The sequence below is a fragment of the Rhopalosiphum padi genome, chromosome 2 (genome assembly GCF_020882245.1).
Source record: "Rhopalosiphum padi isolate XX-2018 chromosome 2, ASM2088224v1, whole genome shotgun sequence".
In the NCBI taxonomy this organism is placed as follows: domain Eukaryota; kingdom Metazoa; phylum Arthropoda; class Insecta; order Hemiptera; family Aphididae; genus Rhopalosiphum; species Rhopalosiphum padi.
Genome location: NC_083598.1, coordinates 80,656,511 through 80,679,266, shown reverse-complemented (window position 1 = coordinate 80,679,266; position 22,756 = coordinate 80,656,511). Strand labels below are relative to the sequence as shown.

Genomic DNA, 22,756 nt, shown 5'->3' with positions numbered 1-22,756 from the left:
AGTTCTGCATTGTGATTGATTATACTTCTATTTTTATAATACTTTAGTTTTATTAAATCGTCAATCATATTTTGCTTCCAGACAATGCTGTTTTTGTTCAATGTATAATAAAGTCAAACAAAGAAGTATTTATACACTGCAAGCCTACCCGTCATAGTCCATATCTGGTCATATAGAGGTATGCGAGTATGCAACTGAATTCATGATTTAAGAAACCCAACTATGGAGAAGTGTATCTAACTACTACAATAAATATTATTAGTGAGCGGAGACTAATGTCAAAATATATTATTAAACAGCTAATAAATTGTTTAAAAGTATAATTATGTTAGTATAGTTATAAATCATTTGTGGACATTTTTCGGATAGAGGTATGTTTTGCTTTAACACTTTCCAGAACTCCAGAGAATTATAAAAATTTTGTATTCAACTTATGTGACACAACTGACAGTATTCCGTGATTATTTTGTCTGTTCATTCTATTAGGTAAAGTTTAATATTATAATTTATAATTTATAAGTATGAATACTGGATACAGCCAATAAAATGATTGAATCGTTGGTCAGCATGCGACAGCAAATCGTACAGTAATTTTTTAACGGGGAAAATAATGCAACATTAATTACATGTTTGTGCCTAGTTGGTGTCTGTGCGTTTTACGGGAATTTTGTTATCATTACGTTTCATAATTTGTGTTCCGAGTGAATAATATGTATATTAGCTTCGGTTGTTTTGGAGTAAATAATATAGTTTTTTACAGATTTATTTAGGGGGGCTTAGCCCACCAGTTCGGGAAATAGGCCCTACCAAAAATGTTGAGCCATCTAAATTTAAAAAATATTCAAATTAATAATTATTGTCGTTGATAAAAAAAATTATATCGATATAAATTAAATAATTGTTTATGTTTATGCCACTTTATATTTCTTATAATATTATACAATAGTGCGTTATTTTCGTCTGTCAATATTATGTTGTTTAGGTTAAATTTTGGTTATTTTAAATATTTATTTAAATGTTAAGAGCACGTCGCACATGCATGTGTTGTCTCCGTCTTACACAAAAAAAAAAATTGACCACTCTACACCTATCATGTAAATATTGTTACATTTTATATTTTCACCAGCTACCTATGTAACTCGGTGTAATTGAGTACTCTAGGTGGGAGACATGACTTGAAAGAAATTCTAGTAATCACAAATTTAGTATTGTGATTAGGTGTGTGTTAACGATGTTTTCGAAGTTGGTGCCATTGGTATTATGGTGGCTCGATATTTTGGCGGTCTTGTTTTGAATACGCAATAGTTGGATATGAGTGTCTAGATGTCTGTCACCAACCAGTGTAAATCGATTCCTGGCTTTGCAATCCACCTATGGTGGATTATTCTACCCCCTGACGTTGAAAGTCTTATGCTGTTTTGTACGTAAAAAGTTTAAAGTAGAATCCTTATCATTCGTTTCATACGCTGTGGTTACGATAAACAATTAATGTAATTGGGAGGACGGAGGTGCAAATTCTTTGGAATTATCGATATTGTTGAGGTGGTTTGGTACCTATTTAATATCTAGTAACTATTGTCGATTTAGGTTTTTGCACGATGCAGTGGATATTGGAATTATTGGGTACTCAATACCTTTTCCTCTACACTCGGCTATTAATATTTTACATTATTTGAGTGAACAGCATTAACAAATAATTTATAAAGTACATATAGGTATCCCTATTATTTGCTAAACAATTTAATATAACGAAAGATAAATAATAAATATAATAATAATTATGTACAATATGTACATATTATTTTAGCGTAAATATGGGATATTGATTGGGTCAATTAAATAACACATTAAAATATATTTTTAAGTACTCATATTTTAGCGATCAATTTATTTTAGAATAATATCGATTACATTTAAAAAGAAATAAATTATTAAATATAAATTACATGCTTATACTTTTGTGTTCAGTATTTTCTTTCTCCGCTAATCGTACGTATCAAAAGTTGACATGTCGTTTTAGATTGTTGAAAAAAGAATATACCAAAAGGGCACAAAATATTATACTAGAAATGAGAACTACGATACATATTTTATAATAAATAACTTAATAATAATGTTGATTGAACAATACACACAGCTTCATTTCTTGTTTGTTTATGGGTTTATTTTTTCAATTGTGACTTTGTGAGTCTCCATTTACTTATCATCGATTGTTATGTTTCTAGGCTGATCGTCCGCTAAAAATATAAATATACACATAATATCACATTATTAATAATATTTAATTTATCTTTAAACTTTTGATTTGCATTTTATTTCAATTTATAGATTTTGTATTAAAAATCTAAAACATATTCATTTTGAATAGTTATCTTTATTATTTAGGTATAGTTACTACCTATATAATTTATAAAATACAGATCTTGGTGTATTATGTATGACTATAATTTTTCTAAAACTTACCAATTTGCCCTTTGACTTGGCAAACACTTTTGGCTGCCTATATCGTAGCTGGTAGCATATGCACAGTTGAGAATGTGAGTAAATCCGTTGCGGCAGAGGGTCACTGAAGAACAATCAGGAGTAAGTCGGTAAATACTCTTGTGACTACAACGCACGCCAGTGTTTACCATGCCTATAGAATAAAATGTAAATATTAATTTAATTTAATTTGTTTAATGGCGTGTATGCCATATATTGCATGTTCATATTATGAATGCGTACTCGGTGGTATTTTCCTTAAGTTGTAATTGTAAATGGCTACTGGGTCGGCGACTGGGGCAATTGTGGTGGACGTCGACGATGTCGGCACGACTTCGGTGGCTGGCGAAGATTCAGCTGAAGACAATGGAACATTTGGAGTTGTGGACGATATTTCGGGGGCGTATGTGGTATTGATTTCGGTTTCAGTAGCCGTTTCAATTGGTTCAGGATTGTTCGGCAATCCTTTGCAGTCTACGCGGTATGGGTAGTCACAAATTTTCAAATCCTAAAAATTATTTTAGTAAAAAAAATTTTAAAATTTGATAATTTATTTATTTTTTAAATTTCGTACGTCGTTGTAGTTTGTTCCGCCGGGGCAAACGAAATCTACAGGAGATCCAGCTACACAAACATAGAAAGCTCCGCAATTTTCCGTACTACGGTACGTTCCATAACCATCTGGACATTTCGTATTATTGCCGTTTTCAGTTCCCACTGAGAAAATAAAAAGTAAATTTGAAAACTTATATAAGTTATGTTGTATAATATAGTTAATATTAAATTTTTTTTTTAATTTTTACCTGTAATAGGTCTAGAACCACAGTCTACATTTGCCGGATAGTCACAGTATCGTTTTTCTGGGTTAAATACCAATCCTGCGGGACACGTCTGTTCAACTGCCGTTTCATCCCAACAGTTTATGAACTTGTTGCAAGAACTTTCACTCGGGAATTGTCCTCTTGGTTCCTTACATTGAGCTTTTAACGCGTCTGTCGATGGTGGCCCAGTTGGTGACGGAACATCTGGATCAGGAGAATATGTAGTTCCTGCACTAGTAGTGACTTCTGGTTCTTCGCCGGGCGTTTCAGAACTAGGTTTTCCCGGATAGGCTGGTTGATCAGTAGAAGCTTCGGATGAAGTTTCTGGTTGTACAGTAGTCGGTACTTCTTCTGGTTGACCAGGATATACAGGTACTCCTGGCTGCTCAGGTTGTTGTGTTTCCGGATATGTCGGAATCACTTCCGGAAGATCTGTAGAGCTTTCTGGTTTGGAAGTGATATACTCCGGAGCTTGAGTTATTTCTGGGAGTTCGGGTTCAGAAACTCCTGGTGGTGGAGTTCCAGACTCTGGTGCTGGTGTAGATGGTGGGTATTCTGGCACTGAGGTAGATGGTGGGTATTCTGGCGCTGATGTAGTTGGTGGGTATTCTGGTGCTGGCGGAGATGGATATTCTGGTGCTGGTGGTGATGGATATCCTGGTGCTGGTGGAGATGGGTATTCTGGTTGAGTAGTTACTACTTCCGGTGTTTCTGGCTGTGATGAGCTTCCTTCTGATGGTGCAGGGGTAGATAATTCAGATTCCTCAGAAACTGGACTTGGTGCTGGTTGTGGTGGATACAGTGGTTGTTGTGGGTATGGTGAAGGTGGAGGATATGGAGACGGTTGAGGATATGGAGACGGTTGAGGGTATGCAGGTGGTGGATATGATGGTGGTGGGTAAGATGGTTGTGGATAAGACGGAGGTGGATATGAAGGTGGTGGGTAAGATGGTGGTGGGTAAGACGGAGGTGGGTAAGATGGTTGTGGGTATTGCGGGTATGGGTATGATGGTGGTGGGTAATATCCGTTAGCTGGGACCTGGATCCACACACTAGATGGTGGTTGTCCGGAAGGTTGTGATCCTGCAGGTGGTGATATTGGCTGACCATTTACAACTGCAATTTGCCATTGTTGAATTTGTTGACGCATATATTCTTCAAACTCGCTTCTATATTTGTCATCAACTGGTTTCGGAGATTCTGAAAAATTAAAAGCGTTTAAGAAATAAGTATAAATGTATAGTATATAAACATATAAATTATTCGAAAATAAAAATAAATCTGTACCATAAAGTATAAACACATAAACACGTTAACTCATTTGGATTCAGAAACTAAATGGATATAACTGTATCTGTGTATAATATATAAATATATAAAAAATATATTAAGGCATTAAGCCTAATTTTGTTTACGCCAATTTGCCGTTCTATACAACCGGTCTGCAACAAACGCCAGACCATACGTTAGGAACAGGTTTACATTCGGCAAAATAACGTCACTATAATTTATATTTTATTTTATTTCCAATGTACTTAATACAACAAATCTTAGAAAAATGACATCGGGCTAACATAATATAGTATTTATATACATGTTTTTGCAGTCCCGTGCACGGGTTGTTTTTCGGTTAACGAACTCGTTTGAAAAACATCGAATGCGGATTGACCGTAATAAATCAGTTACCGTATCTGAGTAGTGAGTATCACGCTGTCACATTTGAAGACGTTTCTATTCGTTCAAATTTTTAATCAAGATTTAATCAAAAATAATGTTTTTTTTTATCTAAATCCTCATATTTATTTAGCAATAATAATATCTCAATGAACAATTTGCTTAAATTAGAACTAAATAATATACGGGTTAGGTACACATTTTAAATTTTAATAGTTATTAAATTTTCTGGACTAAACAGAGATGCCGAGAACCGAAAAGTATAATAGTTTATACCGTTGTGTTGAAAAAATTGTAAATACTGATGTACATTGTTTGCTAACGGTTTATTATATATGTATAAACACGGTTTTCGTTCTCATACACGTTTTATTATTATTATTTTATCACGATTATTCGATTATTATTATAAGATATCTTGTATTTTCTTTGGTGTTGTTTCCGAATAGGTGTATACTGGACAATATATTATTATTATATATATATATATATGTGTATTTATGAAAGTCCTGTTGACATTTTGCCACATTATTATAACGGCCTAGGGACATTGAACCTTGACCACTTGAAATCTCACACGTAAGTGGTTTTCGATAATTCTTTATGTTTATTTATTTATCCATCGTCTTGGATATAAATTCAAATGTGGTTGTAATGCAAGCTAAAAATTCATATAAATAAATAAAAATAATAGCTGAAAAAACCAAATCACCGTATAGATATAGCAGTAGGAACTGGTTTTCATATAAAAAGTTATTATATGTATATACCAGGTATATACCGTATATTCCGCGAAGACGATCGGTTGTTTTGACTCAAACACTCCGATATTAAATCTCGCCTGTTACGTGCGTTCTCGCGGAGTTAACACGAAATTGCTATATATTATATTATTATGTATGCGTAAGTACACGTAAGTACACTTATACCAGAAGCTTGAAACAAATTTGTCAGATCACACAATAAGTGGTGCCTTTATACGTGTGTTTTCGGGCCATATACTTGAGTATACCACGGATGGACCTAATATGGCAGAGTAGGTATTTATTGAAGTGTGTTAATTGAGTGTGACGACTCGTTTACAATAGTATGTATTTGGTGTATGAACGCTAACTGATAAGTTCGTTGTACTGACGAGGTCTTGCAAAAAATACACACAAAAGTATATTATATTTACTATCAATTATTAATAGACGTACAATTTATTTTATTATATTACATTGTTATTATAATGCTGTATAATATAATTTTATTTGATTTTACTGTTACCTATGATAGTTTTGTGTAAAAAAAAGTACGGAATGACGTTAGTTATTTCAGATAAAATCGAATTAACCATTACATTAATATATCATATCAATTATTGTTTATTCACGTGAATGAGTATAATAAAAAAAGATTAAACGCAAATTTATTGTTAAAAATTAAAATTTATATGGGTATATTGTAAATAAATCAACTGAGTTATCGCGAATTTATAATAATTTTTAATTAGTAATTACCATAACTCTTAAAGCGTGCGTGCTCATGTTGGGATTTATTTATCAAAATATATGAAGTATCTATAAAAATGATTATTTATACATCTTTTATACCAGTTTTGCTGCACGACAACATAAATATGTTATTTAAGTTGCCTATTTAGTTGTCCTTAATGGCTTAAATGTAAATATAGTATATACTGTTTATCTTCTGTACAAGTGAGTATAAAATATAATATTGGCAAGCAATACAAGAAAAACAGACAGCTTGTTAAAATTATTAAGTTTCGATATTATGGATGAAAATTATATTTCCAGAATTTACTCTTTGTAATTGTTTATGCTGAATGCGATAAAAATAATAAATATTTAATGGAAATTTTATATGAAATTATTCATACTGCGTAATAAAGATTAAAAGGGTTTAAAAAGTGATTCAAATCGAATAAATAATGAAACCTAGTACAGGGTCATTGGAGTTATAACAATAATAATCATTATTCCACGACGAGTTGCAAACATCCAGTGACTTGGGAAATCACAAACGATCGTAGAATGGTCGTTCTAGTGTTTTAATAATGAAGTAAAAAATCCCTTTGAAATGTTCAAACCGGTATCTATGGTCTATGCAGTATTAAAATAACGGCAACCTGAGCCGGAGGTCGACGTTCATTTTTATATAATATGTATTGACATAATACATTTAGACAAACCGCATATTATACGAAAGCGTCTTTTGTAACACGAATATATATTTTCATTATTAATTATTATTGAAAAGCCGAGTGATTAGGTGTACTGTCGAGTATAGCGGTAACAAACAATATATTAACAATAATAATGTGGTAGTTGTAACTTGTAATAAATAAAGGCTACTGGGCAAACAATATTATGTAGTAGTAAATAGTAATTACAACGGTAAAAAATAAAACCGTAGAGGTAATCTATGCATTATATCACACGGGTCGTATAGTGTGTATATAGTTATATTGTTTTTGAAATCTCCGTCGGATCTTGTTGTTTATATTATTTATTATCAAACCGACCAAAATCGATTGTATGTATATTACGTGAATCTCGTTTCGGCGTGTAATTTATTTCAAATCCATTAGCATATCGTAATGTATTAACGGCAGTCGCAATAATGCGTTTAACGGCCTACGAGACTGATTTATCATAAATACGAGACAGTATCATACTATATATATATTACTATATACTTCGTATATGGACAGACAACGCATGTGTTTCGAGTATTATTTCCGTACAAACCTATATGATACTGTCATGTATATAAAGGCGTGGAATGCAAAATATTATCAAGTTATGCGCGTGTGACGAAAACGATAGAGTGCACCTGCGCTGCAGTGGTGGGACTCTTAATCCTTTCGTTCGATTCTAATCGCATACAATGTGATGTGTACGCCGAGATTGACGCGAAGTCGCGACAAAACCGGAGACATGTTATTAGGTAATAACAATGATATAGACGAATGTCATTTTAATATATAATATGTATTATTATTTATTATAATACGATAAACCGGCCTGCACATGCATTTATATAGCCGCACGCGGCGACGGTGGGTGTATCTATGTAGATCGAGACGAATAATGCACAACCGATGGCGAGTTTCCCGCAACGGGGACGCGTCGGATTTACATTTTAAAAACAAAACGAAATTCCGTGAGCCCGGCTTTATCGTGATTTTATCGGCCGACGGCACGCCCGTATGCATATATTTTTTATATTAATATTATTATAGAGGCACTATCATCGAAATACACGCAGACACGCGGTTGTTTAGCATAAAATATATTATGTTATACGCCACCGCCCGTGTCGCTGGCTGCGGCAGTCCGCGGACGCGCGGGAGACGCACAAACGGCGGCCGCGGCAACGTTCCCGGACCATATAAAAATAATATAACATTATTATACAGGTAGGTGCCTTCTACCAGTACCTATATATATATATATATATATATATATATTATGGCGTACGATGGGCATTTTGTCTACTCGTATATAATATAAATTACGGTTTTATGTCTTACACACGAAGCGAAATACGTATATTCACTAATCGAACTGGAAGGCACCATGTGCAGTACAACGCGCGCGCGGGCGCGAGAGAGAGAAAGAGATAACGAGTGAGAGACCGCCTCGGAGAATCGTTAACAGATTTTTCATAAAACCTACACTCGTGTGTGTACAATGTAATATAATATATACCGCCAAAACTCGAATTCATATTATGCCGTACCGGAGGTCCGCCGCAGTGCAGTCAAGTCGTTTCGGATATGACTATTATATAGGTATATAGGCACGGGTACCTACGTCTATAATTTTCATTCTCGGCCTGTAGTCTACCGCGTTCGTTCGGAATAGAGCTCAGATACACGCACGTATATATTATAATACTATATATATATATATAATATGATTCGATAACTATTCGTGTATATACTAGTAGTATATATACTATACTACATGTCTACATAGCTGCAGCCGTGTAGGTCGTATATGATATGCCTACGTGCCCTGCATTTTTAATGTTATATATATATATATATATATACAACGTCATAATAATGGGTACGAATTTAGACCGCGTAATTTTTCTTTCTAAACGATGGAAAAAAAATCGGATTAGTTATACCGTTACGAACGCCGTCGCGTCGACTATCCTTATTTTAGATAATATATATATTATATTAATAAATACTAAATAGGCGCAGTGGCGCGCCAATACGCGTCTTGTCTTATTTATCTGTCGGAGCACACACACACACGCGCGAGTACGACAGTAGAAAGTGTGTTATATGACAATGTGCGAATAAACCCACGCGACACGTGACGGTGATTTTCTACACGTAGGATTGGTAAAACATGATTCACTTGCGCGTTTGTCGTTTTAAACGGACGGTAGGTATAGGTAGAGATATGTAGTGCGTGTGTAATACAATGCAATAACACTGATTTATAAGTCCGATGTGTGCAATATCATATTAGTATGTGTCATATCGTGTCTGTATATGCCTGTGCACATATAGAAAATATTGTCTGTCTCGAACACGTCGAACCTACTATAATAGGTATAGATAGATACGGATTGATTTCCGCGCGTTTTTATTTTATTATTACTTTAATACAAGACGCGCGTGCGGTAGATCTACCGTAGATATCCCACGGATGTCGATTTGTCGGCCGAGTACGAGTCGATGATTGACCCAGGTTTCTAAATGAATTGAGATCGCGGTGAGTCAATTGACTCTAGGGCAATCAAGAGGTATGTATATGAGTTCAGGCGTGGGTTCAGGATGTTTGTTTGGTGAGATATTGGGGGAAGGGTGTTAGAAATTTTTCTACTTTCCTTAAACACAATAGTTGACACTAATTTTTAATAATAATTTTTTTTCGCTGAAAAAAAAACATATATTATTGACTATTGTTATATTATATTGTATATTTGTGATAAAACAAGCTTTTTTCAGCTTTTATCCCCAGCCACATCGAATGAGTTAATTCCCTTTTTATTGTATATCAGAGAAAAATGTTCTTCGATAATAATTTGAATGGTAATGTAATCCGCTAAATTATTTACTGTGCCGCTCGTTCGTAATGTCTTATATAATCGTTGTATTATATTAAGTCTTAATAGTCTTATAATTGTTTATAATATAAAATATTTAATTTACGCCAAAAGTAAATACCTAGCAATACCTATAACTTTTATAAATATGTAAATATAGATTTGACGAAATTAAATTGTTTCGTACTATATTATGTCTTATCAATTTTAACTCCTATATAAGGCTATAACTCGTTATACTCTTCTGGCCATTTAAATCATCACAATAAAACTCTCACGGAGGACGCATACACCAAATCATTCGAATGAGTAGATAATAATAATAATATATACTCATGTGCGTATTTGGGGGTTTCTGTACTCACGAACACTTCAGATTTCTGCACAGATATACCTAGGAAGTAAGAGGTACACTCGAGCGGACGCAAAGCATATTAAAATAATAATATGATTATGATAAACTCGATCGTATATTATTATGCACGGTACTCAGGACTTGGGTCTTGATGAGTACCGGTCTATACAGAACGTACACGACACGCTCGGGCGCAGATTGGAACAAGACGGTATCGAGTTTTAGTCACTACACTCGGTGAAATTACTTTTAAAATAAAATTCATAATGTTCTTAGTAACAATTATTTTTACATCCCACAAAAAACAGAGTATGTTTTGTTCACCTATAAATATATTTTTTATTTATTAGTAATTCTCAATAGATATAAATATGAAATATATTTTTTATCATATTTATTAATATATGTATTACTGCAGTACCAGTAACTTGTCATTATACATTTTTGTTTGTTCTATTAACTTCAGTAACTATTTCAAATGTAATCTTCTAATTAATATGTCATATTGTAATCTTATAAAAAATATCGTTGGTTCAAACCTATATTTTTTACTTTGGACTACTGTTCATTTTTAATAAAAACAAATAAATAAATAAATTATATGGCAGAATGAAAATTAAAGAAATGAATAATCACGTACGTTAAATGTAATCAAATATTTTGCATGTCTAAGATCGATATTATGTTTTTGTATTCTTGTTAGTTTAATTAGGATAAAGAAATGTTATATAAATACCGATAGTTAAACCATCGTTTTCCTCTTGCTGCGTGCCTATCAAAAAAAGGGGAATCATTTTTTTAAGAACATTAGTATTGAGTTTAAAATGAATTATTTTATAGTTTTTAGGGCATTTAAATTCAAATCCTAATTATCGTAAAGCAAGTACATATTGATAAATTTTACTTGTGACTATTTTTTTCTAGTAAGGGTTTTTTTTTCGTAATTCAATAATGATATTATACATACTTATATACCATACACGCGTATTGTAAGTTGTAACCTCGTTAAACGGCATCACTTAAAATATAATATTATTATCGCGGTCGATTAGATTTACAGCACACGCGGTTAACCCGGTGGCCCCTTTGGAACCGATACAATCGCGTCGCGCGGGGACGAGACAAGATTTCTATCTTGCTCATTATTGCCGCCGCCGCCCGTGCGAACACGACCCGACTCAATGTTCTACAAGCGCAGAAACGGTGTACGGAATCCGGAATGAACGAGTCGCGTCGCACACTATAATGATAATATAATATTATACCTATATAGTATACATAGGTATGCCGTCGTCCAGATCGTTAAGAGATTGTCTTCGGCTATTATTGTTATTATTAGTTATTACGTTGTTGATACAACGTTCGATTGTGTTCGGCGGTCGTACGGGCTCGTTTTTTATAATTATTATTATTCGATCAGACCCGGCCGCATGTTGTGTATAGCGGGCAGTGGAATGCCTGCTCAAACGCATTTGCCATCCGTTTCGCGTTCCCGGGAAAACATTTGCACACACATCGCTAATGGACAATATTTAACGGGGAATATGCAATTGTCTATTATAGTACCGATAAGTATTATCAATATTACAGATTGACTAGAAAAATACAAACGTGTTAACACTTATTGTTAGTTAGGGATCGGAATGTTTTTTTGTGTGCTATTAGATTTATAGCCAAATAAGCTAGAAATTAGTTTCAGAACGCTGATGTGAAAATAATATTTTAATATTGTTTATAATGCATATTTTGTGATTCTTTAGTTTTAAAGGCAAATATTTTATTTATTTCACATTTTTTTTTTTAGAGCATATGTGATGAATTATTATAATATCTATATATTGTATAATAAATTATTATAAGAAGAAGAATTTTATTCAGGAAATTGTAGGAAATTGTTTATTTATTTTTAAGTTATTTTAGAAATTATGTTTTAAAAATTTAAAATTGTAGGTTGATATTTATATTTTATATTATTATTTATGAAATGTTAAGAGTACAGTATAACTCTAAAGACGCATTAAATTAATTGACTTTTCAAAGAATATTAAATCTGGGCAAAACTTGTTTATAGGTTTATAAAATATTTGTGTAAAATAAAATAGATACATACTTGTATATTTTAAGCGCATAAATTAATGTATATTCAGTACTTTTAAAAAGTGCATTTTAATAACCAATTTTGTCGGTGACATTGAATTAGTCCAGCGCTCTTAATATAATCGAAAATATAAAAGCTACCACGTGATGAAATCTGATGGACTTCATAAACGCGTACTTATAGTATACACAGTACTTATAGTGTTGATTATGATGTGCAGAGGTCGTAAAATCGTCGCGGTAGAGGCGAACGGAAACGCGAATTCGACAATTCCGTGTAATAACCGCGTAAAATATCGCAATGCGCGCCTTAGGCGATAGAACATAACGATGATATTAATTTTCGGGTGACGAGACAAACGTCAACTCGACGATGACCAAGCGCCTCCAATAGCAATAATAATACATTAATATTATAAAATACAGTCATCAGGCGTCATTTACGCCAATAACACATTTTCACAACAATTTAACAACCCGGCCAAGGTGGATAATGTGTATATATATATATATATATATATATATATAACTTAGTGTCAGCTAACGACCACAACATGTACGCTGCAACGAGGAATAATATGTTCGAATCGTTGAACCGTCTCCGCAACGAGTAGGCACTTACCAAAGGAATCAGAAAAATTTGCGACCTTCGACCGTCATTTAGAACGAAACAAAAAGTCTTTGTGCCGCAGAAACCCATCTGTTTATATACATGCACACATCGAGAATAATAATGGCCGGCTGCTGCACATCGTTGTTTTATATTATACATTTAAACAGTATATACCTACATATCTTACTACTTACTGTAGACGCAAATAATAAAGGTAATATTGTAATGTGGCCGACGCGCGGTAACGCATAAACATTCAATACGTTGGAATACCGAAGACGAACAACGATTTACGAGTGGCGCGTGAAAAATAGAATGATAAACCAATGCGATTTGAACGCGCGGCTTAATAGTAATACTAATAATAATAATAATATATAATAATGCGAATAAATCGTCGCCAGCAAAACAAGCCGACGGCGTTAGATGTAATATTATGTACGTGGCAAGACGGGCGGTGGTTGCTGATACGCGTTTACACACCAGGTCCTATCTGTGTGTTAAAAATGTCTTCGCGTGCGCGATCAATTCGACCGATTTCAAAAGCGGTAAGAATACAATAATCGAGTTCTGTAGACTGTATAATAATGTAAAAATTTCACTCGGTAACGTGGCGAAGGGGGCAATCGAGATGAGTTTTTTAAGGTGTGGTGGGTGGGTGGATGGTTCATGAATAATGGCCAATGGGTAGGTAATAATTTATTAATACTAACTAGTGTCTATAATATTTTAATGTCTAATACGACAGCTAGTTAAAAATATAATACTAAATGTCTTTATCTGGTCTATGGTAGGTGCAGAGTGGAATATTGAACTATAATAGTAATAGTCTTTGGACAATTTCAAGTTCGCTATATTATGTTACTGGTTATTTCAATTATATATATAACAATAACTGGTCGTGGCATGAGCCGTGCAGGGATTAAATTAAGTTATTTGGACTTACCTAATATGCATTTATTTTTAGGTACATATATTCAATAAACGCTTTTCTCTAAATGATTATAATAGTGTCATATAATAGGTACAACTCTAATCGTGCAATCGTGTAGATCGTGTAGTTTACGTTATGTGATCGACGGGGTCATTTGATAAAATTTCGAGAAAAATGCACAGTCGTGGAAAAATAAAAAATAAAAGGCGAAAAAAAATAATTGACCATGCGAAAATTTTGCAGCGTGGCGTGAGGTAGGTGTGCTTTTCGCTGTGTTTCTGCAACGTTTATAAGCAGCTGATATGTGCGTCTTCGTCCGACAGCATCAGAAACAGCAACAATAACGAAACAATGATAATGTGATTGACGACGCGAAGACGCGTAATACGGGTACGATTATATTATTATTATATATGTACGAAGTTTCTGCCTCTTATCGTCTAATAATAATAAATATAAAGCGACCGGCGGCGATTCGTACGAGACCATACGTAATCGCGTATAGTCTAGTCGGTGGTCGGTCTGAGAATTTATTCCGAAACACTGGTCTGGCGCTGGTCGCGAATTTTCTCGCAAACGAGTAGCTGCAGCTGCAACAGCGGTCCGTTGTAATATTATTGTTTGTTTGTTTTTTTTTTAATTTTACGCAGCATCACCGCCTCCCGGACGGACAGTCCGTTATCGTATTATTATTATTATTATTATTATACCATCCGCGTGTGTCCATATAATTGTTTAGCGTGTGAAATTATTATTATTGTTGTATAATATGTATACACGCATTGACTGATATTGTGTATATAAATAGGTAGACGAGGTATAGGTACAACTAGTTACGATGACCGAACGAAAACCAGTGAAATTAATCGAGACGTCTCGGAAAACCGTTTTTGCTGCACCGATAGTCGGTATATTTAAGTTTATATACACTAAATATATTAAATGCATATATAAGCGTGCGCAGTAGACCTTGTATTGGTGCGTCCTATTTTATTTCAGAAAAAAGTTAAAACCAATTTATGTAATATTTTTTTATATATAAATGTAGTGTAGTAAAAATTACTTATTTCATACACATTTATGAAAAAATTAATTTAATATTAAAATATATTAATATAAAAAGAGTATTTAAACTGTATACAATATATTATATAGGTAGGCCTAATGATTGTATTTATAATAATTAATATATAATATTAGATTTTACTCAATTTTTCTAAAAACACCTTACACGTAAGATAAAAAAAATAAAAAGTAAATTAATATAGAACATTATGCATATAAAGATATAAAATAGACCTTATTATATTCTATTAACTATGTTGATATTTTAAATATATGAATAAGGTCCGTCAGTATTTACATTTATAAGCTGATTGTTGTTCAATAAAGGTTTTCAGCAGACCACAATCATCTCGATCGTGGTGTAGCTATAAATTACTAAGTTTTGAAAAAGACCTCGCGTCCTCGCGCATTTGAACTGGATGAACTGTGATGAATTTTTTGTAAAATGAATAATCACAACTTTTTATGATTTGGCTTAGAAAACAAATTCCAGGTTTTATGAGTTTCCAGAAGAAGCCACACTCATTCGCGTACACACTCCTATGATTGTTAGGTATATTCATATTATCGTTTAATACGCGAGTGTACACCGGTCTATATGGGGGATGTATTTATATAGGCGGCTAATTTGTATGGCGCATACGTGTGTCCATAGAAAACGGCCTACATAGGTAAAATTGTATAGTTGATACAGAACCAGTTGTATAAATAAATTATTATATGTGTACCCACGAAGACGAATACGAAGACGACTGCAATATGACTTACTGCCTATGCCAGCGTAGAACGCGGTCGACTACGCGCGTATATTATATTATATTATATTATATTATAGTATTATTGTGCCCGAGAAGACCGCTTATAATATTAATGGTTTTGGAAAGTTCGATGCGATTAAATATGCGCCCGGCATATATTGTACCACGGCACGGCGTTGCGAGAATAGGATCAACATTCCGGGCCGGAAGCCATAAATAAAAAACGGACCATCGCGGTCGATTTGTGCAGGCCACAACGCACTGATGCCAATAATAATAATAATAATACAAGAGACGTATAAAAAATATACATGTAAAAGAGATTTACGCCTCCGCGACCGAATGAACAGTGTACTCGTATCGTCGACCGGCGTCGAGGTGTCAATTGCAGTTTCGCGACATCGATTTCGAGCGCGACCCGACTGCAACACGCCGGCATAATATAGTGTTATATTATTATTATATTATTGTGTGGGAAAAGCGGTTTGTGGCGGAAAGTCCATTTTTAGATTTTACATATCTACATGCGCTGTACACGCTACTCTGTATACATCGACGGATTGTTTGCAGTATAGATGAAGAGCCCGCAGCGCCGATGTCGCGGAAAGTGTATAGGTTTTGGAATTTGTAAAAAACGTATAATGAGAACGCGACGCGACTGCCGTCTATCGTGCGTACATTATTATGTGCGTTTACACGTTGCGGATTCTCATTATAATATTAACGATGTATAAGTAGATCGATAAATCCTTTCATTGGCGTTCATTCCTTTTAGTACGAGACACGCGTTGGAGAGGCGTTTAAATGTGTGAAAACCGCATATCGTGTTTTAAGTATAGAACGACATGAGAACAGATTTCGAGTATATTCTATTATAAAACGCAAAGTATAGTAATATAAACAGCCAATATAGGAACAGACACGGATGTCACTGCAGTCGGAAAAAATAATAAGCCTATATAATAAAAGTTTTTTTATGTTTTTATTCAAAATTACGCGTGTCATAAAAACCCGTGATTTGCTGTTTACAATAACTTTGAAATCAAACTGCAGCGACTAGCGAGAATAAAAACGCGCGTGGGATATAATTATAATAATACGGTTGATTATGTTTTTCTTTCCAAAACCAACTTTCATACTGAACAGTTAAACCTACTATTTTAACGATTTAGGCTGTTTATTCTAAGGTTTATATTTGTTAATTATATCTTGCACACGCGCATTTAATGATTCGCAAACATGATAATATCTGATTAAAAAAAAAAAATCGAATTTTTAGTTGTCATATTATTATATACCTTCTAGCTGTTGTTACTTGTTAGAATAGGTACCTGTATTTGACGTTTCAAATATGCAACTGTCAGTGCTGCGTTTTATTAATAGAACTCCATTTGGTTTTATATAAAATTCCACTTTACATAATATAGGCATAGGTCAAACGGATTATGTAAATTGGTATAATATGCAAACAACTTTACACGGACTTCAAATTAAAATTAATTGCAATCAATTCAGATAATATGCTGTACCGTGTCAAACATACGATTTTTGTGTATCGTGTATTATTAACATCAGAAAAAATAATATATGTTTTCAAATTTTATAGGCATTCAAAATTGAATATTCAGAATTAATAATGTAACCATTTCCAGTTCACAAGATTTGACCAAATAAATTAGTGTCTATAATATGTGTAGTACCTATTTAAATATGCCTTATAAATACAATATTTTGATCACGGGTTGAATATAATAAAAAAGTAGGAAAATGCTCGTTGTTTTTTAAGGGTCAGAATATGAAAAACTATACTATACATAAATATTTATATTACGTTATGTATATATATCATAGACCAATATAATAAGTACAACAAATATGATGTTATCTTATATACTATTCCTTATTAGTGATCGGATATCGAGGGTTATTGTTTTACGTATCATTCGAATTATAGTCTTGTAACGGACTGAGTTAGGTAATAGTACATGTATAGGTTAGTACCTATATTTTTATATTTATATTATGATAACGTGTATATAATTAACGACGGTCGTGTGTAAAATATTTTTTAAAAAAATCACCGTATACATAACGGAAACCATTTAACGCGTATGTATTAAAAAAACAATTTCCAACTACAGTGCAGCGTCTTTTAACGCGAGCGATATCCACGGAACCGGACATTTTGGGTTCGTGGGTATTGGTGCCTGACAAATCAATAACCGCCGAAAAAAACCGTTCGTTCGGAAGTTGGCGGAAATCCGCCGTTAGTGACGACCGCATTGCCGGCGTAGGCTTATATACATATATATATATACAAACACGTGTTTGGCCCTCAAACAAAAAATTATAATAATTATAGAAATACCAAGAATATTGCGATAATGACGAAAAGTAAAGAAAAAAAACAGGTGCATGTGATCTCGGCGATGATGATGTTGTATGTCGTCTGCGACGGTCGGAGCGGTCCTTCCCCCCGAGTTATGCAATCGACCGGCCGTCGCGGTCGAAACCGTATTATGAGCGCGCGCACCATCATCCCGAAAACCAGTAAGACCCTCGGGTTTGCGCATATTAATTATAATATGTATATATAGTCAGAAACGCGTTTAAAACCGACAGACACGTAGGCACCGTTCACGGGTGCACTGCGTATCTTATATATTATATATTCATGCGTACAGGTATAGTCACACACACACACACACACACACACATCACAAATATATGTATATTATATATTATACTGGTGTAATTCACTGTTGCAGAAGACCGTCAGGCCCATCTGCACGTTTCCCGTGGGAATATGACAAATGGTATTTCATCATAATATAATATATAATATAGTATCAATATTATTATTTCGAATAAATATATTATATTCAAACGATTTTCGTTATTTTGTTTTTTTTTGTTTTTGTATAACACAAGTATATTTATACATAATAACTATTGAAAAACAGATAAAAGAAAAAAACAATTTGATAATTCAAACGTGATCCGAATGGTTTTGAGATAAACATCGAAAATGTGTGTTTACGCTTGTATAGATCGGTGAGTATATCTACATGTTGTATACGGTTTGGCAGAGACTTTAACGCCGCGGTTTTGGCACTCGTACGTATCGGCACGGCTTCTCACCATCAATCACGCACACGCATACACTGACGATACACACGGTATAACAATAATATAACACATTCTCGTCTCGTTTGTGTGAGTGTCGTGTAATGTGTGAAACATCATCGCGGGGCCGCCAGACAACTGCATGACCAATGATCTGGATATGTGTGCAGCGTGTAATATACGTATACGATGGGAACCGAAGTAAATAATAATAATAATAATATTAAAAGTATTTTTACATTTCATTTTATTATTTTTTTTTCCGCGTCGTAAACGTCTTATTATTCTTTTATATTCGTCTCGTCGTTATAATATATGTCTGCCGTACGAATCAAGTGCAAAAATTAATAACTTGTCTCTGACCGAATAGCGTGTACACGTATTACGCGTATATTTACGGCGCGTGATATATAGCTGTATAAGGCAATGTATATAGTGACGAGATAACGCGCGCTGGAAAAACTGTGCTGGGAAACCTGTTGCGCCGTTTTGAATTATTATTGCCGACTGCCACCGGCCGGATGCTGACCGTTTGTTTACGTCGAATCGCATTACCTATTATTATTATTATCTTTTTATAATTTTTTTTCTTTTATTATTTATCTCCAATACGAGTTTTTTTTTTTTTTTAATAAAAGCGGTTTTTTGCCGTCGAACGGATTTTTTCTTCGCCGAAGATGTAAGTAACGAGACATCTCGATGAATTACTAAACGCTTATGGATTAGTCATCCGAGACGATGGCCGACCGGAGGTAAATACGACCAATTAAAAATTGTATCTATATAATATAAGTACCTATATTTTTTTTATGTACATACGATTTTTAGCACTTCAAAGTCGCGCATCCTTTTGAAATAGTACCTATATAATACAATTAATGAAGGATATTATTAGATTATGGATGTATGTCGATGACAGCATAAAGTGATTTCATAACGACCCGTTATTTAGGATTTTTTACGACTGTTATAAAACTAGTTGTCCGGTCAGCGAATGGCCTTGTTTGATCGTAATTATGTTCAAACTTTTTTGCATTAATAAAATATATGCATGTGCAAACGAGGAGCTATATGTCATATTTCGAAAACAGTATAATAAACAAAAAAAAATAATTTCACGGGTGTTAAAATAGAACGATAAAACTGCTAAAAAGTAAAAACTATATATACAACAATTATGTAGTTTTTGAAATATTATCGTATAGTTATTATATCTTATTTATTAAATTGTATGTAATAACATAATTTGTACGTAGATCGACAACAAATTGTGTTATAAAGGAAGTTGATATGTAAATTTAAAATCCTGTTTTAAAACATAATAAAGTATGGATTAATAAATGCAGCGATGCATTATATCTGTAAACTAATGATGAATTTCGATTATGCGGAACGAAAACAATTATGTAATAATTATTGACAATTTATTTCCTACATACGGTTTTTGAATCGAATTTCACGACTATTATTACTATTAAGTATTTACTGTTTACAAAAACGTTTGAATTATCAAATTGTTTTACACAATAAATTAACAAAAGTAATTCTTAACAAAGACTAAATGAAGATGTGATGTGTTACATTTCTTTTCTAATATTAAATTTAAATTTATCATAATATAATGAAATGAATCATTATAGTTGAAAAACGATTCTGAACGAAGCCTGTACAACAGCTCTTATTATTTTTAGTTTTTCCTTGCGCTTAAGAAAATCACTGAAAAATCCATGAGATTACTGTTCCTATTTCTTACTAACTATTTTATGTTTAAATACTATTTATAAGATATAATAAGATATATAAGATATAATTTAAGATGATGTCAACAGTACTTCAAGTCGATTCTATTTTTGATTGATAGATTATTTTTTATCTTATTATTATCAATAAATAGATCCTATTTAAATGGTATACCATATGAATATGTTTCTGTGTAAATTAATTGGAAATTAAATAATAGAATCAGTGATCATTAAAATCATTGATGATTAACTAATTTCGTTTATATAGTATAAGTAAAGCATAATATATAATGTACAATTCATTGAAATATATAAGTTTTATTAGACTTATTAGTAAGTTTATTGGTGCTTTTCATTCCGTACTTATTAGTTATATTATTTTATAAATAGAATAGAATGGATAGATGCAAACAAATTTTTCTGCCAAAAAAGAATTTAAAATATATAAATTTCCTTTTGAAGGTATTTTTAACGAATATTTCTCTGTTCAGACGCAGTTTTTAAAATACGAAGTAAATAACCACACGTCGATTACGGCGGGCCTTAGAATTGACGTAACTTTAGAGTTTATCGGCTAGCTTTTGGTAATATTATTTAAAAAAATGGTTTAAACGTATATAATCAACTGTTAATTTTGTATTATACAAGTCTTGGACAGCTACTCGACCGATTGTCCCTGCGGGGCTGCACAACTCTAACAAGTGTTTCGAAAGGGAAAAAACATTTTCTTTCGACCGCATAATATTATAACGGTCGGTCGAATCGTTAAAAGTAAAGTATACATAAGTAAGTACGTCGTTGGCGTATAGTATTTCATTAATGCATTGCAGTTGCGGAAATAATAATAATATCAATAATTCATCATATCAATTCACAATTATACCTATGGACTATGGCCTATGAGTATTATAACGATATTGTTGTGTGTATACTCACTCTTGGCGGTCGCTGCGGCGACGGATGGCTTGACGGGCGTCTTTTTCTTGGCGTCCGCCTGCGCGGGTGCCGTTGGCTTTTTCGTCTTGCCCGGCGACGAAGACTTGGGCTTGGACGGCTCGGCGACGGCTTTCGGCCGGACCGGGATGTGCTGGTCGTCGGCGAACCGGACCGACCCCCTGTCGGGCTTCGGGGCGGCGGCCTGCAGGGTCTGCACGGCCACCAGGAGGACGGCGACCGTCAACAGGCACAGTCTGTTGCCAGCGATCATTTCGGCGCGGTACCGGTGTGGTGTGTATATTCGCCGTGCGGCTTGGTGTGAGTGCTGTCGTCTGTCGGTCGGTCCGTCTGCAGGTGCGCGTGCCCGTCGAGTGTTTGGCGAAACGTTTTGCGTCCCGGACGACTTGTGTATATATGTGTGTGTGTGTGTGTGTGTGTGATGTGCACACCGACCGATTCGATTCGACGTGGTCCAGTGTCACGGTCGCGGATGCGTTTTTATATTTATATCGCGCGGCGGCGGCGGCCAATCCAACCGCCCCTCCTGCGCGCGGGCCGTGACCTAAACCTTGTCCGCCGTTCGGCACCGTCTCTCCCGCCGCCGCATGGTCCCCGCGCGCGTACTAATTACGTGACCGCACTGACCGGGACAGCGGCATTTTAGCGCGTATTTTATGTATCATGTAGACGAGTATATATCCGTCGTATTATACAAAACCGACGCGGAGATCGCGGTGTTCCGATATCAAGCGTCTCTTGTGGCCGCTTTTGCAGTTATAGTTTTTTTTTTTTAATAATAATTTAAATAATATATTATTATAAATATGGTCTGGAATTATTCATTTTTAACTTAAAAATATGATTTTATGCTTTAAAATACAAAATAATACATCTACAAATGGGCCCCCACACGAGTATTCTCAGTGGGGCCCAGTAACTATTTCATTATATGAAATTAAAATAAAATAAATAAATAAATAGATAAAATAAAATGCTCTTATTTTTAATAATTGTTATACCAAAGAAATTGTTATAATTTAATTTTATAAAATATTTGCAGGACTACGGGATTTTAAGT

The 22,756-nt window shown here is 33.9% G+C and overlaps 1 protein-coding gene across 1 annotated transcript; it reads right to left on the bottom strand.

Moving 5' to 3' along the window:
• Positions 1–1,853: 1,853 nt before the first annotated feature.
• LOC132919974 (basic proline-rich protein-like) lies at positions 1,854–22,175 on the bottom strand. Its single transcript, XM_060981943.1, has 6 exons — positions 21,679–22,175; positions 3,285–4,502; positions 3,056–3,198; positions 2,725–2,989; positions 2,464–2,635; positions 1,854–2,237 (listed from the first exon to the last, which is right to left on the bottom strand). Exons 1-6 carry the CDS (start codon positions 21,947–21,949, stop codon positions 2,222–2,224), a joined length of 2,085 nt encoding a protein of 694 aa, XP_060837926.1. The 5' UTR covers positions 21,950–22,175; the 3' UTR covers positions 1,854–2,221.
• Between the last annotated feature and the right edge of the window lie 581 nt (positions 22,176–22,756).